The following is a 19,707-nucleotide window of genomic DNA, read 5'->3' as shown; positions in this document are numbered from 1 at the left end:
CACCCTTTGACTGTATAATTTTACTTGAACCATTTACATTTTTTTTGTCTCTCCAGCGACAACTCCATCTATACAGTTTTACACACATACACATTTACAAACCTGCTGAATATGGACACACATACAATACAACAATACAATACAAATTTATTATCATTTGAGCCCCAGTGAGACTCAAACGAAATGTTGTTTCCACAGCCATACAAACAAAGACACTGTCTTACAGACATACACATAATTAAATTCACACAAACATCCATCACAGTGAAGCCACTGTGATGGAAGGCAAGTCTTTTCTCTCCCCTGTTCTCCGTGTCTCTCCCGATGTCCAAGCCCCAGGCGGGCGATGATGAGTCCCACGGCCATTTTAGGCCGCGCGGGGCGATTTACGGCCCCGCTCCCGGTCTGAAAGTCCAAGGTTGGAACCCCCACGGGCGATGGTGAGTCCCACGGCCATGAAGCCGCGCCGGGTGATGTACTGTCCCGGTCCGGGTTGTTCCAACCCCGCGACACGGGCTGGAGAAGTCGCGTTGCGGGAGCTCCGGGAAGCGGTCTCTCTCTCTCCCCCCGGACCCGCGAGCTCCCGATGTCCCAGTCCACCGGACCTGCGGCTGCGTTGCTGGAGCCTCCGAGCCCCAGGAGTCGAGTCGCAGCAGCGAGTCACCGCCGCTCCCCACGCTCCGAGGCCGGCCACCCCCGACGATGGTGAGTAGTCCGCAGCTCCGCAGCTCCGCAGCTCCGCAGTCTCCCGAGCCCCCGGGTCGTTCAGGCTGGAGGCCGCTCCACGGTGCTAGGCCCCAACGACAGCCGAGACCCGACAGGGAAGAAGTCGGGTCTCCCGGACAGGGAAGAGATTTAAAACAGTTTCCCCCTCCCCCCCCCCCCCGCCCCCCACATTGACACATTTAAAAATACTATTAAAAAACAGCAAACACTACATTTAACTAGACAAAAAATAAAAAAAAGACAGACAGGCTGTAGGGGCCGCTGCAACGGGTGAGTCGCGCCGCCACTGTACTATGTAGTGTAGATCCATTCACCCAATATAAGTACACATGCACGTAACAAAATATATACACACATATTTTTCAACTTTAGTCAATCACCAGCAAACTCAAAAATAATGTTATTTCTCTGCCACTCCACAAAATATTTAGCATTAGTGCTAGCTCTGATTGTCTTTTCTATCAGATCTGTTGCCCTTCTCTGTCTCTTTCTTTATCTCCCTCTCTCTCCCTCTCCCCCTCTCTCTCTCTCTTTTGCTCCCGTGTCACTATACTTTGTTAGCAGGAAATAGATTCTCAGCTGAAGAGCATAGTTGACCTGCTCGAGTTCTTGCTGTTCCTTCCGGTAACAGCACAATAAAAGTTTTGTGTTTTGAATTGTCCTTGACATTCTTTTATCCAACAGTGGTGGACACAGTGTGCTGGAAAACATGACATCATTATCACTGACAGATGCTCAAATAAATCACCTGCAAATCTGCTCCTTTTGCTTCTTCAAACCTTTGTGTCCAGAACCAAGTGCCTCTTTGAAATTTTATTCCATGCATGATAGATAATAGCACTTTATGATTGTTCAGGAGTATGTTAGGCTTATTGCATTCCCATATTTGTTGAAGAAAAAGAATCATTGAGTGGTGTGTGGTGAGAGAATATATGTACTCTGCAGTGTTTAACAAGCAAGCTTTCTGATATGTGCCATCCATGCCTGTTGTATTATTTACTGCAGTACATTGATCATTTTGCACTCGAGGACAACGAGAAAAAGTATGTTTCTGTCCGTCTTTCTTTCAAACCTGGCACCAGGGGATCAACCCCAGGGATACTGCCTCTTTTACGCAGCTTGAATGTTCTGTTTTGAGTCTAGTTTGTTTACAAGGCCATGATTGTAGTGGTTTTCACTTTAGGTGCCACACTGTCTATGCAACTGCAACAACAAAATTAAGTTCACAAAATATCTGTAAACATAGTTCCTATTTATGAATGTTGTGGAAGCAAACAGATAGCACGGAACCAAAGAACCTCTCTCACTCACCCTTTACCTAAAAAAGATTAGAGACGTGGTCAGAGAAATAGAAAGCTCCAACATTGCCTTTATTATGCAAAAGGATGGTGTCATTTTATTCCTCAGCTGGTTAAAGTGCCATAAGATGAAAAACCTTTGATGTGCCTGACTCACATGAGTCACATGAGATGAGCAATGGTACAGTACAATAGTTATATTTCTAATAGTCGCTTCTTTGAAATATCCTAAAATCAGTGTATCTTTGTGAGTTAACATTGCCGGCTTTGTTTGTTTATCGAAGCTGGCAGCCCTTTTTGTGTGTGCTTATTTCACTCCTCCATTTTAATTGTTGAGACTTTTCAATCCCCATTTTCTTCCATGAGTACCTCTTTATTTCACCGCTAGCTGTAACATTAAAGGTAAATAAATACTAGTCTGGCATAGGGTGATTGGAATCATTGAAAAGAGCAGAACAAAGATGATGGAAGCAACAGTTTAAGGCAATCTGTGTTTACCTTAAAAGAAAACCTCACTCTCCTGGCAGTATGGAGGTTACAACACCACAGTAAAAGTTCGGAAATACTTAGTCCCTTCTGTCTTTTGTTTCTTTACAGAAGAAATGAAGGAAGAGTATGACACTATGGGGCCTGAAGTCACACTTCAGCCAAGGAGAGGTAATGGTACAGGTGAGTACATATGGTGTTATTTCAAGAATTTTTTTCACGAGCATTATATTTTATTCTAAAAGGCTCAGCATGAAGCAGTGGTCACTTATTTTTCAAACATGACTTTCTGAAGTTCTGCTCTTATAGTTAGGGTTGCCAATAGTGTTGCCAACTTTCTCACTCCCAAATAAGGGACAAAAAGGTCAAAATAAGGGACAAATTCCCGACGGCAATTCGTTGACCGACTCGGCCGTGGCTGGGTGAATGATGAGTTGACCCGGGTGCTGGACTGCACACAAAGCCCAGCCGGCGGGCCAGCTGAGGAGTTTTGGCCCGGGCGCCGGGGGGCATGCGACATCGCGCGCAAAGTCCGGCACCCCATCCAACTCATGAACCGATGATCGGCCATGAGAAGGAGGGGTGGTGGTGTCGGCGGTAAGCGAAGGTCCAAAGGTCAGACAGTTGGCCGGGCTGCCAACTGACGGGGCCACGGGCGAGGCACTGCTGCTGCACTCCATGGGCTGCACTACGTCGGGATGGGTGAGGCGGGGCCGGACGCCGTGCTACGACCCGACAGTCCCCTCGACCCGAGTAGCAGCAGTCAAATATGGAACAAGGGCGGTCCCGTACAGGACAAACCAATTTAGCCCAAAAAACGGGATGTCCCGGCTAATACGGGACAGTTATTAACCTTGCTTATAATAAAGCTGCATGTTCATTTTGATTGGGTGTGCATCAGCCTGATTTTGAGTCTTCCTGCGCTTTCCAATTAGCTTTCCCTTCCAACCACATACCACCTCCTTAGTCCCCTCCCAAAATAATCTAACCGGTCCAATTCCCTGTGTGTGGCTGGAAAGCCACAGATGTAGTAATGTTTGTGTATCTAAAGTCTCTGCAGTCTAAATTAGCTTATTCGTTATGTAAACAGCAGTAAATTAAACTGCAGACAGTCATGGGCTGGGTGCCTTTAATTCTGATCCAAGTTGTTCAAAGCTATCCTGGGTGAATCCAACAACTGATTTTAAGTAGGAAATGAGGAGCCATGTGCATACGTGGGCATTCCGAGAATTTTTTTCCACCTGATAAAGAGCTTTCGTTAAAGCTATATAGCACAGCAATATTGAAAGTTTGTACTCTTTGTCCCAGTGGCTGCAAATGGGTTCCTTTCTCCCTTCTCTCTGTTTGTAGGCTGAGCCCTATTAAAAAAGATTTCAGTTCATCAAGGTGTTTTCCAGAATGCAAATCAAAGTTGCAACACTGAACCACAGAGACATATATTTCGGTCTAAATTTAACTTCAGATGGGAACTTTACCAGTAGCTGGTTGCACTATGACATATTTTGCTAATCTCGTGAAAACTGGTCACAGGTTTTGAAATAAACAGAAGCAACCAGCTAAGCTGTTTCTGATTTTGCAAGTGCATCAAAAACCAAAGATAGATTTAAATACATCTTTTATGTTTCTTTTCACACCGGTTAATAGGTTCCTCATACTGTATTTTCAATGTCTGTGTAGCCACTCCATCTAACAAATCAAGTTTTGCTGCAGCATTGTGACTCGTAAAACGTCAATTTTTAAAAAGTTTATATTCTTTAATAGGACAATCTATATTATGGTCGTCATTCTAAAGTTATAAATATTCAAAAATACACATGAGAAGTGTAATTCAAATTCCTCTTTATTTACTTCATCCCCACAGATTAACAAATGGTCGGCAAATTTATTTTCACAATTTTCTGAGGACATTTAATTTTTTGTTGGTCAGCCATTCTTTAGTGGATATCATGCCACCATTTCAATATTCCCTTTAAGCCTTCCAATAGCTTTCAATGCACAACCCATTGGCAAAACTGCGTGCAAGGGCTATTAGATTTAAATCTGTCATTTTATTTTCCATCCACATGCATTCAGGTAGGAACAAATGTTAGGCCTTGCATAAGTCAAAACTCAAAGAAGGTCAGGATTTCTGTTCAGGCCAAAATGGTCTTGTAAAGGGGGGTTACACCAGTTATCTCTTCCAAGATGGTGCCCAACACAGGAGACTATTTGCATGCTAGCCCCAGAAGCTGATCTTCAAACATATTATAATCACTCCACACACTTAATCTATACACGGAAATGGATCGATTTTAATCATGTATTGTCTTTCTGTTGATTGGTTAGCCCGCAATAAAAAGCTTTTCACTATACCTCGGTACATATGACAATAAACTAAACTGAACTGAACTGAGTTCAACAGCCTGTCAATGCCAGCATAAAATGTCAGCCTTAGTCATGAGGTAGAAATTGGAGCATGTGACACTAATTTTTCAGCTGCAAAATACTCAGGCACACCAATTTCAGCAATAAGATAGACTGCACTCATTCTCTACAGGCTTTGACCTCATTGCTCAATTCACAATTTTAATGCAACCCGGTCATCTTCTTGAAACAAACGTACAACCATTGAACTATACTAAAGGGAATAATCACTTTCAAAAATGTGTTATTGGTGTCCCTGCATGCCTAAGATCATCCCGTCGCACCTTGATATTTCCAATTAAAGCAATATAATTTACCTACAGACTATCTTCTGTTCCGTCCAAATATTGAGAAATTGTGACTTGTTGCCTTATCGATTCAATTGGAAAATGCTGCTTTTTGTTCAGTTTAAACAATTTGTTTCCAGAAAAGAAGATTGAAAAGGGATTTGGGGTCATTTTATTTTACCCTATTACTTTGTCAAAAGTGCATTCTAAAGTGAGTCACCTTGATCCTTCTGATGTGGCATTGGCATTGGCTTGATGGAATGATGCCATTGCCTATGCCTCCCCATCTGAGAGCATTGTGAAGAAGGTAGACTAAATTCTATCTCGATCATCCACTTTTGAATAATGGGTGGCTGTCCAAGATAACTGGGTCTTCACCACATTACCGCGGATTCGGAAGCAATTGAATCCCTTAGTTAACTTTCTTCTTTCAGGTTTACCCCCTAATACTTCATCCACCACCCTTTCCCTCCAAATCTTGATGTCCACCTCACTAGGTCCAGATCCTGACGCTCCTGAACGCCATAATCCTCTAATATACAGGCCCCAACCAACACCCCATCCCAATCCCCCCGACCTCCCACATTCCACCTTGCTTTCCCAGATGGCAGCTGTATTTTCTAACCACTCATATTCACCAGAACTCCCACCCATAACTTGACTCATGGCCCTCCTATTCCTTGCCTTGTGATTTTGGACCCCTTTATCCAAACTTCAATCATTTAACAAAAATATGCAACACTAAAAACTAAAGTCTGCAGTGGAATGGTGGGGTAGGCAAAAACATTTGTGACTGATTCCCCACTCCAAAACCAGGCTGCCATGCACAATTGAGATCTTTACATTTTTATGGTAATTGTGCAAAAATACCATTATAATGTGGCAATTCAACATATAACTTTATCTTTTGCACTGAGAGTTCATAGTTACTCTTTCTCTGCGCATAGAAGTTCTTGGTAGCCATATTGTTGCTGAAATATGTCGAGTTGCTGTAATGTGGAGGGGTTGTAATTTTTATTTCTTTAAATACCACCAAGTTTCCCAGTGTAACTATGAAATGCCAGTAACAAAAAATAAAAAATAAAGGAAAAACCCTGAAAGATAACAAGACTGAGGAAAACAGAAGTAAAACTTGGCATGGTAGCAAGTCAGGCAGTTTAGGCTTGTAATCAGCATGTACCAATAAGGGTCTGTCATTTCCTGGCTAATGAAGGCTGTGGTTTTATTTGCTTTGTTTGTGATTATTTCAGCTATCTACACCTAACAGTTAGAGTTCCCACAAGAGCTAAACAGTATGGGGAAGCAAAAATTCCAAGTAAAATTGCAGTTCTTCAAAGCTGTACATTGTGACTCGAGAGATGCCAAGTCACTCAGGCTTGTGCAGCAAGATTGGTCTGTGCAGAACTGACATTCTTCTCCCTCCCTCCCTCCCTCCCTTCCCCAATGTATAATTTTAGGAAAGACAGTAGGTTGCACGACAGATCTCGAGGAGTACTTTGCCAAACGGAAGCTCGAGGAAGGAGACAGCCATGCGGTTAGCATTGCAGAATACTTGCAGCGGAGTGACACAGCCATTATCTACCCGGAAGCGCCTGAAGAACTGTCCCGGCATGGAACACCAGAGGCCAATGGGCAAGAGGAAAATGGTGAGCCTCTGCCAGCCCAGTAGTCATTATATTGATATTTTCTGCTCATAAGTTCAGCTGGTGCTTATCCTCAAACATTGGGACATTTGTTCCAGCTTTCAGAGGCCTTGTCTGAAATATAGAGTTACACACTTTGCCATTGGCATTCATATATGTCATTTTATGGACTCCATTTTACAACTTCCTATGCTTTACCCCACACACATACATTATAAATGCTACTTCAATCAAGTGAGTAGTCACTGTCATGTGAGTTGTAGATATAGCATAGGGATACTTGATTACTGTTCATAGAAAGACTTTACCTAAATACGACAGCTTGTTGAAGTTATTTTAAAATTGGTATCCTGCATAACTACTCTCATGACCTTCACACAGAACTTATGCTTAACTCTTTGAATGATTTTTCATGCACAACCAGTGACATTTTATGCAGTGAAATGATTGCATGCTGATATACAGCTCTCAAATGCTATACACAGCAACTGCCAGTAAAGATTGCAATAGTTTGGTTTAGAGATACAGCGCGGAAACAGTCCGTTTGGTCCATTGAGTCTACACAGACCAGCGACCCCTCACACTAATGCTGTCCTACACATACTAGGGACAATTTACCAAATACACAAAGTTAATTAACCGACAATTAAAAACAGAAAGTCCTTTAACATTCAGCAAGCCAAACAGCTTCTGTGGAAAGAGACATAGAGTTAACATTTCAAGTTGAAGATTCCTCATATGAACAGTGAAGGTTGATGTATTGTCACATGCTGGAAAATGAAAACAAATTAATTTATCTCCCGGGAGGTTTAGATGACCATTATAACTGCTCTTCTTTGGGCATTTGTAGGGATTTAAATTTGATCAGTTTTGAGACGCATGGTTATTATACCAGGTCTCTCAAATTAACCAAGGTACAGATAATTATCCATTGACTTCCCATTGGAAAAGGTAGGATTGCAAATGGATATTGGATAAGAACAAAATATAGTTTGCAAGCGACGATCTCACCATCTCTATTTTACAAACATGGTTCTGTGCCTTATTATACACAAATGCATTTTGATGCCTATTTGGGGGGGGGGGGGGGGGGGGGGGGGGGGGGGGGGGGGGTGTGCTACTAATATTCCACTTTGTTAATGTCTCTGAATCATGGACAATTTCGTTTAGTTTAGAGATATAGGCAGGAAACAGGCTCACTGAGTCCATGCCAACCATCGATCACCCCTTTCACACAAGTTCTATGTTATCCCACTTTCGCATCTACTCCCTACACACTATAGGCATTTTACAGAAGCCAATTAAACTACAAACCCAAACGTCTTTGGGAGCGAACAGAGCACCTGGAGGAAACCCATGCGGTCACTAGGGGAATGTGCAATCTCCACACAGCCAGCACCTGAGGTCAGGATCGTACACAGACTGGTCTTTGCTGCTGTGAGGCAACAAGTCTACCAACGATGCCACTCTGCTGCCTAATTTCCTGACTGGAAAATGGAATACAGTGGTCAGGAGGAAGTCTGGATTAAATGAGGGGAAAAGTAAGGCAGTTGTTTTTCTGAAAAGTTGAAATCAAACAATTTGATCTTGTGATCTGATGACCAGGTCAACCAACAGTGACTCAGACTTAGACAGTGTTGCAACACCAGTTATTCCTTCTTCTGCCCTATTCCCATTCTGAAATGTGCACAAATGTTGTCTCTCTGATGAAAGCACAGGCAGAATGTCGGAAAGATGTTATGAGGATGAACTGGAAGTTCAGTTTTACAGTTGCTTTTTGCATAAACTGCTTTGGACCAATTAAATAGGGGATGTACTTTTTTGGTTTAGTTTAGAGAAACAGCGCGGAAACAGGCCCTTCAGCCCACTGAGTACCCACCGACCAGCGATCCCCACACACTAACGCAACCCTACACACACTAGGAACAATTTACAATTTTACCAAGCCAATCAGCTTACAATCCTGTACGTCTTTGGTGTCTGGGAGGAAACTGGAGCTCCTAGAAATACCCATGCAGGTCACGGTGAGAACATAAAAGTCCGTACAGGCAGCACCCGTAGTCAGGATCGAACCGGATCTCTGGCACTGTAAGGCAACAACTATACTGCTGCATCACCTTCCCACCCTCACTGCGCTACCACGCCGCCCCAGTTGCTAGAGAAGCCATGCCGCAGAAACATAATTGCTGGCCCTAAAATGTCCATTCCATTGGTCTATTGGAACTTGCTTCTATTATCTGCCATTTCTGTTGCTGAGCAGTGGCAACAGTTAGCAGATATGAACATTTCTGTAAAGTTATTCCCACTGCGTTAAAATGTATATGCACAAAGGTCACTGTTCAAAGCACTGATGCATAAACACTTCTATGAACAAGAAGGAACTGGTTGAATAATTGTGAAAGAGCAACTTTCTTTTAATGCTCCTACATATTCAGTTGGCAACATTCAGGCAAATGATTTGACCCTCCTCGTGGGTGGGCATAATAACCTGCAATTTTGTCAGTCTGATGACTCAAGATTATAAAAATATATTGAGTCATCAGGAAAAGAACATCAGTATTGTCACTTTCCAAGCTTCAAGTACAAGTCTGCTGTTAAAATTGACAACGAAATGTTTAGAGCACGCCAAATTTATTAGTGGTTGTTTGGTCAAACTTGATGGTGGGTCAGTGTGTCCTCTGAATTTCAGATATGCTGATGAGTGTTGAAGAAATAAAAGTTAAGTTTTATTTTTGCGAAAATGCTGCACCAACAATACCTATAGGTTTACGTAATGAGGAACGGGGTCTCCACCTGAGCAGAAAATGACTGCTGGAAGAACTCAGTGGGTCAAGCACAATCTGTTGAGTCAAAGGGATGGTCAATGTTTAGGGTCCAGAGCCTACATCATGACTTAGCGTGTAGTGGGAAGGTAGCCAGTATATGGAAGAGAAAGGAAGAAACAAGATAGAGGTGGTAGAGGTGGTGGTTGTTTCAGATAGAGTGGGGAAGGGGGTGGCGCTGAATGACAGAAGAAAATAGGTGAGTGAGGGGGCGAGTTGAGACAAAGTCTGGTAATTGACAGATGGAATTAGGTGCGGGTGGAGGAAGATGGGCAGATAGAACCAGGTGGGGGAGAGATAGGAGAGGTGAACAAAAGAGAATAAGCCCAGGAAACAAGTTTTGTGGGTGGTGGGCTGATGAGACTGGGTGTGGCAGAATGTTGAGTCCATCGGTCCCTCCACTTACTGACCAATTGAACTGGTTCCCATTGCCTGGGGAAAAAGGATAGATAACATTTCCAGTCAGCACCCTTCTTCAGATTGAAAGTCGGAGGGGGAGGGGGATGGGGGGTGGAGGGGATAGATTGGAGAGGCAAGAAAAGGCCAGGACAAATCAGGGCAGGCACCAGATGACTTCAAGCAGGGTGGTTCCCTTGTAGACCAAGGAAGATGTGATCTCAAGAGAGATGCTTTGTTGCAAACTGTGGAACAGGTTAAATGACCAGGGTGGAGGAAGGTAGCAAGGTATCTAAAGAAGGGTATTAGAAATTATTTAAACTTAGAGCATTTTACATTCATATCACAGGATTGTAAGCTACCCAAGCAAAATGGGAGGTTCTGTTTTTCCAATTTGTGTGTGGCCTCACTCTGACAATGGAGGAGGCCCAGGTCAGAAAGGTCAGTATGAGAATGGGAAGGGGAGTTAAAATGGTTAGCAACTGGGAGATTCTCATAGGCTTCAGCATAAGTTTTGAGCGAAACGGTCGGCTCGTCTATGCTTCGTCTTGCCGATGTACAGGAGCCCACATTGGGAACTCCGGATGCAGTGGGTGAGATGAGAGCTTCAGTTCAATTCTTAAATGTCCCCTGTAAGATCACAAAACCTACATGCTTGACCAGACTTTGGTCACCTATCATTGAACAACTACAATGAAGGAGCACATTCAGCCCATTAGTTATATGTAGCCCTTGTAGAGCTATTCCAATGTGCTTTTCTTACATGTTTTCCCCATGAAATTTTACTTTGTAAATTGTTTTCCTTATCACTCCCAAGAAGCGCTTTATTGTGAAAATACCGTCAGACAATTGGAGGTTGCTTTTACTATTATTTGAATAGCTGAAGTTTATGAAGTTGTTCATTATATGTTATTAAAATTGACTAAAGTGGCTTTATTGCTGAATCAGTGGCAGGACTGCCTTTTTTGATATTCTTCCCTTTGGTTGTAAGCATAATGGTTCAATTATTTTCTTGATAATAATTACATTTTATGTACTCTGCCATCAGAGGAATATACTAAATTGGGAATAGGCAGGACAAACTCTAAACTGTGCTTTATAATGCCTCTGATGATCACATGCAGACTGTAAAAATGCACCTCATTTATATACAGCCAGAGCACAGCTGTGAACATTTTAAAAGCACTGCTGGCCTCATGTGCAAGTGGTCCAGTTTCAACCAGCAGATGGGGAAAAAGGCATGACTGATTTTACTGAGAGAACTGTCATCCATTCTCATGACTCTTGTTATGGTCCTAACTTGTCATTTGAATTCTTAATCGCCTCTGCTTACCTCACTTTTGCTACACCTTTGCCCCACTTTCAACCTTGTACTAGCTTTAATGTTTGAAGTGTGGGCCTTGTACAGTAATGGAATCTATAATTCAAACTTGAGAGCAGTAAACATAAAAAACACTAAAATGTGATTTCATTGACCATTAAATGGTCTTTAAAAAACACCATATTCTTTAAAATTATTTTATACAGATTGAAAAAATCTTGACTATTTTTATGATCCCTATTTTTGTCACATTTTTAAACAGCAATCTGTGCCTCTTTAAATGTGGACGTGGTTTGCTATTTTAATATATCTTACTTTCTTACAAGGTTCAGCATATTCCAGTTTTATCTTTCAACTTGGTTCCTTCTTAGTTGAATTCCGCATGCTGCCACTTTTTCTTCACACAAAATATTCACAGCTGTACACACTTTCTTATTATTTTCATGTCACTGTAGTCAGAGCCAAATGCTCCCTGTAAAGAGTATGGAGCAAACTAAGTCCTTGCAAATTTCAGTGTCAAATGCAGGAAGTGATTGACTCTCTTTTAAACAATGATTTTCTTGCATAATGACACTGTTTAACATATTTCTTGAAGGGAAAGCTCAATATACTAGTCTTCTCAGTAACATTTACATAATAATTAACAATATTTTAGTCTTAGACAAGAGCGTAAGTACAATTGACAGAATTTTGATTTATTTGAACACAGCATATAACATTAATATTTTAAATGCATATTATTTTGGCATAAATTATCCTTTTTGCACATTAAAATATTGAAATATTAGATAATGCTGTAGAGCTATTTTGTAAATGTGTTAGTAAATTTTGAAAAGTAAACCAGATTTTTGTCTGAAGTTGCAAACACAGTATGAAATGACATGTATTAGCTTGGCCTGGATGTGCGTGGGGAATCGAAGTGTGCAGAGGCCACTGTAATGATGGCACTTGAAGCAGCAGATTGCAGCGATTCCTGTCATACCATCCAGGCAGTTATCCCATTAATTGCCATTGATTGCTGACCTCTTGGCCTATGCTCTCCCTTTCCCCTCCCTGGCTGCAGACCTGCCACCTGGAACTCCAGATGCTTTTGCCCAACTGCTGACCTGTCCATACTGTGACCGGGGCTACAAGCGCTTGACGTCATTGAAGGAGCACATTAAATATCGACATGAAAAGAATGAAGACAACTTTGCCTGCCCTCTGTGCAACTACACATTTGCCTACCGCACCCAGCTTGAACGACATATGGCCACGCACAAGCCAGGGAGAGATCAGGTGGGGCTCATCGATGGGTATGGGTAACCCTTAGAGGATAAATATCATTTTAATTGCCATTGACTATTAATTTTTTATGGCATTTTGAAGATGCAAATCTTTAATGGTAATAGCTCTAATTTAGGTTTAAATGGTTTTTTGATGGTCTTTTCCAGGATGATTTAGTATCATGTACTCACGACTGAATGAGCATTTTAATATCCAATTTAGAAACATTATCAGCACTTGAACTCTGTTTAAGTTTAGCTTAAGTTTCGGGTTTTACCTTCATTTTCAAAATCTCATTAAATTGGTGTTTCATCGTAATAATACCACTGTGCTCGTACCCCATAATCAACTTGGACAATTCATGCCTGTGTGGCCTCCAGTCCAGCTAATAACAGTAGCTCAAAGTAACTATTTTTTTTTTAAAGAATGTACCACCTCTGCTGATCATTCACATATTCTGCCTGTCATACTTGTTTCTTATTTTAATAATTACTTACAACTTCCTTCCACTATGGATTACGTTTCATTGAGCAAATACACAGATTTCCAATTTTAAACGACTTTCTGATTGTGTGTTGCCAGTTTCTATTGATGTGTTTTGCCCACAAATCCTCTCCTCCCTCCAAAAAAATAATTTCTTCCAAGAGACTTGATTTTATGATTGTAATTGCTGACTTGGACTATATCACAGAGGGAGGAAAAGTTAAGTTTACACAAAACTGTTTCTCCATTTTTTGGCATGCACTCGCATCCCGTTCTCAGTGGAATACTTTGCTGGATTAAATATTACAATTTGAGTTATGCTGTGTAACTTCCTCTGGTTCCTCTTGGGAGATGTGAAATACCGTATATTGTAAATAGTAGTGTAAAACTGTATTTATTCCATTGTTGCCATTTTAAGAGAATGACTTCATTCAAATATTTACCTTTGCACTTGACAGCTTTGTAACTTTGTAAGATGAGATAATTATCTATTGCATAGCAAAAAAAACCCCATTCCATTGGTAACTTTAAACATCGTTTAATAACTGTTTTATTTTGTTGTGATACGCTGATTTCATTTGTATTTTTTATATACCTCTTCCTGTCACTGTCACTTTATTATATTAAAAAAATCCTTTTCACCTTTAAGTGTAGGACATCCTGCATTAAAAATCGATTTTAAACTGTTTTCGGCAATCAGAGAATGTGCTTTATTAAAAAAAAACACAATGTTCATTTTATCTCAGCATTGTTATAAAGGTTGAGGGCAATATTTTGACCCTGATTTATAATTTTCTTTTGAAGGTTCAAATATTACAGATGCCCTTTGTCGTGAAAATAATTCACGCCCACAGAATAACGACGTTCTCATTTTTACTGATGGCACTTTAACACAATAAAATAGGATTCAGCAAGCATCACTCAGACCGACACACTCAAGCTTTGTGGGCCACATTCCCTTATTTTATTTTATTTTAGCTGCTGCACTGAATCTGCAGTGGAGATCCATGGTTTCCAGTGCTCCAGATGAGGGAAGCTGGACTTTTATTTTGCTTAGCTGGGAGCTCAATTGCTACTTGCAGAATTTAGCATAATGTAAATTGTCACTGGTGTCAAATCACTGGAGGTGGGATCAGTTATATTAAAGAATGCCACCAATGCTGAGAGCACAGTGCAGCTGTAGTTGACAGTTCCCCATCAATATAAAACCACTTTAATATTCTGCAAGGGCTTTACTAAAATTATTTTTGTTTAGCATAGGTGTAATTGAATACAAAACCGTTCCTTCTTTTATCTGAAGGATTAAGAATACTGAATATAAAAGAATAATATTCCCATTCTCAAAAGTATATGCCTATGTTTCCATGCCAAATTCATACTATTTTCAATGTATTTGGCTGGCTTATTGTTTTCCCAGTGTGTGTCTCGTGTTGTTTCTTTTTTTCCATTGCCATTGTTTTTAAATTTTATTTATTTGTGTTTAGCTTCAACATTGAAAAAAAAATCCCATAATTTAATCGCGGTACTCCCACATAGTAATTACAAATGATTGTTTCATATTATCAGAGGCGCAACTAAAGTTTGCATCAGTTCTCTAAGGATTGAGGGGAGACAAAGCAGCTGTTGCTGTTTGTTTATGCAGCTCAGCAACATATGAGCACCAGCCCCACACTGGCGCTCTGCAGGCCAGGGTTTGCTTGATCTTTGAAGGTTGCTGCTGTTTGAACAAACCTCCCTGTGTCCTGTCCAACACCATCTGTCTCACCAGGAATGTGGGAAGAGTCAGCACACCCTAGCAGTTGTCACACTGTTCAGTCCTGTTCCTTTGCAAAGCTTTTGTGTCTTGCTAGTTTAGAAAGCTGACCTCCTACCTTGAGTATCCGCTGTCATCAATTTCATTTGTTGCCAGTTAATATTCATATTGTGTTTTGTGCCAGATGTTTAAGAAAGGTCAGCTCTGTTGAGATTTTAACTATTTTTTTACACACACATAATGCCACAAAGAGTTGCATATTAATTCATTTTAACTATTAACCTGCAATTGCTGAAATATTACATCCACATTAAATAAGCACATTCCCAAGACAAGATTAAATACATTTCTGTTTCTGGCTGCTACAATATCAATGAGACTATAAAATGTTATATACGGAGAGACATTTTAGGTGGTGTTATTATCCATTATAGCCATATATATCTTTAAAAATATATAATCTTGTGTGATGCGAGATCTGAACTGCTTACCAGTTCTTTGAAAAAACATTATGTGAAAGACAAACAGATTCAGAAGCTTGCTGGTGTCTGAGTTGCTTATATATGAATGGGGTCTATTTGACAGGCTCTGGTGTTAGCTGTGACCATTCACAAATGTCTCTTAAGTTGTGCATAAGGCTCATTTCAATACTTTCCTTCCGCAGCCCCACATGCTGACCCATGGTGCTGGTAATCGCAAGTTCAAATGCACAGAGTGCGGCAAAGCCTTTAAATACAAACACCATCTGAAGGAACACCTGCGAATTCATAGTGGTAAGCCTAGAGTTTCTTAGCCTGCCCATTCAAAGTTATATTTCGAATGGTGAGAAGAGGTTTTATAAATATGTTCCTGGAGTGGGGTTTCACCTGCGAAATGACTGGAAGTTCAGGAGCAGAGAGCTCAGTATACCCTGCAGGGCATCTGTCCATTAAAATTATTATCCAGAAAGTCTTAAGGGGACGGCCGATCTCATCTCCTGATCTCCTGAAATGTGCTCCAAGTTGTATGAGCTCCACACCATAAAGCCAAAGTTGCTGAATTATTCTTATGAAATTGATTGTTATCAAACAACAATTAAGAAGCGTAGAAAGTATGGTGATCCTGGATAAGTCATTATTCTGGATGAACTAATTTCTTCTCCTGTATATGTAACTCACTACATTTCATGAAGTCTATCTGTTTGATGTGCATTGATATCTACATTAAAATTCAATGGTTCAAAATATTTATTTCAGGTGAAAAGCCATACGAGTGTCCAAACTGCAAGAAGCGCTTCTCTCATTCCGGGTCCTACAGCTCCCACATCAGTAGCAAGAAGTGCATTGGCTTGATTTCGGTCAATGGCAGGATACGACCCAGCCTGAAAGCGGGCTCCTCTCCTACTTCAGTCTCCTCCTCTCCTACCAATTCAGCAATTACCCTGTTGAGGCACAAACTGGAGAACGGCAAGCCTCTTGGTATTCCTGAGCAGCCAGGACTACTTAAAATCAAGACAGAGCCACTAGATTTCAACGACTACAAGGCCATGATGGGTTTCCCAAATGGTGGAATGGGAACTGACAGCCAGATGTCGATCAACAGTTCAGTTCTAAGTCCCATGCAGCACTTTGGAGTAGGCATGGAAGCACACATATTAAGCTTTGCAAATGTAGCAAGCGGTAACTTAAGTGAAGTCCAAAAAGTCCTCAAAATTGTTGACAATACAGTGTGTAGGCAAAAAATGGACTGCAAATCTGATGAGATTTCAAGACTTAAAGGTTATCATGTGAAAGAGCCACAATCTCAAGCTTCCCTGGCTGAGGAGCAAGGAATTACCTCCCCTGTAATGCCATCAGTTGGTCTTCCAGTTGTCAGCCATAATGGTGCCACTAAAAGTATTATTGACTACACACTAGAGAAGGTGAACGAAGCCAAAGCTTGTCTCCAGAGTTTGAACACAGACTCACAAAGGCAAGTGAACAATTTGAAGAAAGACAGGATACGGAACATGAGTTGCTCTGCATTAGATCTTGGCATGGAGGAAAAGACATTTAACAACAGCATCATATCTCCTTACTCCTGCCAGTTCTGCAGGGAGATTTTCCCTGGTCCCATTCCCTTACATCAGCATGAACGCTACATGTGCAAGATGAATGAAGAAATCAAGGCTGTGCTACAGCCTATTGAAGCGATTTCCAATAAACCAGTAATGCTGGGTGAAAGGCAAGCTTATATGTTGTCCTCCCTTCTTTCAGAAAAAAATATCCCCAACCCCATACATACTTATAAGGACCACATGTCTGTATTAAAAGCTTATTACGCCATGAATATGGAGCCAAATTCTGAAGAACTACTGAAAATTTCCATTGCTGTTGGCCTCCCTCAGGATTTTGTAAAAGAATGGTTTGAGCAAAGGAAGGTCTATCAGTTCACTAATTCCAGGTCACCCACACTGGAACGGACCAGTGCTGAGATGGCACTGACTACCATCGAGCCTTTCATAATTAAAGACTGTCTGTCAGCTAGGCATCCAACAGCAGCATTAAGATCGATGGACTCAATAACGTCACCTTCGATAGCAGAACTGCATAACAGTGTTACTAATTGTGATGCACCTCTCAGGCTTAGTAAATCTCAGTTTATCAGTATTAAACAGATTGGTGATAAAATGGACCACTCAAGGAGCAATACTCCTTCCCCTTTGAATCTTTCCTCTACTTCCTCAAAGAACTCCCATAGTAGCTCATACACTCCAAACAGCTTCTCTTCAGAAGAGCCTCAGGCTGAGCCACTGGACTTGTCTTTGCCAAGACAAAAGAATGAACACAAAAGCATTGTCACAGGAAAAATAAGAAATAAAGCCAATAGTATTATCATTGACCATAACAGTATTTCCTACCCATCAGAGAATTCAGATGAGCCCTTGAACTTGACTTTCCTGAAGAAGGAATTACCTAATATGAACAACATCCTAGACAAAAGCACTAAGCCAGTATACAGTACAAATCCATTTAGTGCCAAACCTTTGTACACAACTCTTCCACCACAAAATGCATTTCCCTCAGCTGCTTTCTTGCCTTCGGTCCAGAATAGCATTCCGGGTCTGCGACCGTACCCAGGGCTAGATCAAATGGGCTTCCTCCCGCACATGGCCTACACATATGCAACAGGCGCAGCTACTTTTGCAGAATTGCAACAGAGGAGAAAGTACCAACGAAAGCAAACGTTCCAGGTAACAGCAACCACCGATTCTATCACATTTTTCAAACTTTTATGAAAAAGTAAATCCGAAAGGATACGTTGAATGTTGTGATGGATTGATAAGGAATTCTAGCTATATAAAGCTCGGCTACCTGCTACTTACTTCTTCAAGAGGACCAATTAAATGATAGTATATGATTAACATAAGAAAGATTTGCAACGATGTAATAGTGCATCTTCACCAAATAATGTATATTTACAAGGATATATCAGGAAAGATGAATGTTCAGGGTTAAAGACAAAGTGCTGGAGGAACTCAATGGGTTAGACAGCATTTGGGGAGGGAATGGACATGACATTTCAGGTTGGGACCTTTATTCAGACTGTTTCTTTTTGCTTGAGAAAGGAAAGGAGAGGGCTGACCTAGAGGAGGTAATTAAAGTTATGAGAGCAATCGATAAGTTGACAAGGGAGAATGTTTCCATTTGTGATCAAGTGCAAAACTAGAGGCCATCAATATAGGATAGTGGGTGAAAAATCCGGATAATTCAGAAGAAATGTATTTGCTGATAGAATGAAGAGACTAAACTACAGAGAGGGTGATTGAAGCGAATGATGCAAGATGTATTTAAAAGGACAATAGACATCTATATGACGGGGGGGTACTGAATATAGGGTTATGGCAATGAACGTAGCTGAGGAAATATAGGACGTTTTGATTCTTTGGGCTAAATAGTCTCTGTAAATATATTTTCCAAACAAATTCATTTTTTGAAGTATAAAACCTCAATATTCCTTAATATCATTATTACATAAAACAAACCTATGCCTAATAATGGAAACTAGACCGTTGGGTCCCGTCCCCTCAATGCATGGGGGGGCCTGCGGCATCACACACACACACTAACCACCCCCACACACAGGGGGGGGGAGGGGGAGGGGGGAGGGGGAGGGGGGGAGGGAGGGGGAAGGAGGGGGAGGGGGGGAGGAGGGAGGGGGAGGGGGGGGGAGGAGGGGGGGGAGGGGGGGAGGAGAGAGTGGGGGGGGGGAGTGGGGGGAGAGGGGGGAGAGGAGGAGGAGGGGGGGAGTGGAGAGGAGAGGGGGAGGGGGAGGGGAGGGAGGGGGAGGGGGGGTGAGGGGGAGGGGGAAGGGGAGAGAGGGGTGGTGGAGAGAGAGAGGAGGGGAGAGAGGGAGGGGGGGGGGAGAGAGCAGGGGAGAGAGAGCAGGGGGGAAGGGAGAGAGAGAGAGGGGGGGGAGAGAGAGAGCAAGGGGGAGAGAGGAGGAGGGGGGGGCAGAGGAGGGTGGATAGAGGAGGAAGCGAGCGAGGGGGGGGGGAGAGAGAGGAGGGTTAGAGAGAGAGGGGGGGAGAGAGGAGGGGGTGGGGGGGAGGGGGGAGTAGAGGGGAGAGAGAGAGTGGGGAGAGAGGAGGTGCGGAGGAGGGTAGTGGGGTGAGAGGGACTCATAGAGGGACACAGAGAGGGACACTATTACATAAAACAATGCCTAATAATGGAAATGGGTGCTACCATTTCTTACCATTACCTTATGAACTGAGTTCACACTTACAACGTAATATATATATACCATATATCATTGGTTATGTTATGCAGCTAATTAATATTTTGAGCATTGAGGACAATTTA

At 41.9% G+C, this 19,707-nt stretch overlaps 1 protein-coding gene across 4 annotated transcripts in view; it reads left to right on the top strand.

Moving 5' to 3' along the window:
• The window catches only part of LOC129699054 (zinc finger E-box-binding homeobox 2-like), a 137,200-nt gene that overhangs the window by 110,816 nt on the left and 6,677 nt on the right, over positions 1–19,707 (top strand). For all 4 annotated transcript variants that reach the window (XM_055638670.1, XM_055638668.1, XM_055638667.1 and 1 more), the window contains exons 4-8: positions 2,622–2,693; positions 6,658–6,846; positions 12,446–12,660; positions 15,549–15,657; positions 16,120–18,095. In XM_055638670.1, the coding sequence (XP_055494645.1) occupies positions 2,622–2,693; positions 6,658–6,846; positions 12,446–12,660; positions 15,549–15,657; positions 16,120–18,095 (2,561 nt within the window). The remainder of the gene's footprint in view (positions 1–2,621; positions 2,694–6,657; positions 6,847–12,445; positions 12,661–15,548; positions 15,658–16,119; positions 18,096–19,707) is intronic.

The sequence above is a fragment of the Leucoraja erinacea genome, chromosome 7 (genome assembly GCF_028641065.1).
Source record: "Leucoraja erinacea ecotype New England chromosome 7, Leri_hhj_1, whole genome shotgun sequence".
NCBI classification, from domain to species: Eukaryota; Metazoa; Chordata; class Chondrichthyes; order Rajiformes; family Rajidae; genus Leucoraja; species Leucoraja erinaceus.
This window is presented reverse-complemented; position numbering and strand designations above follow the sequence as displayed.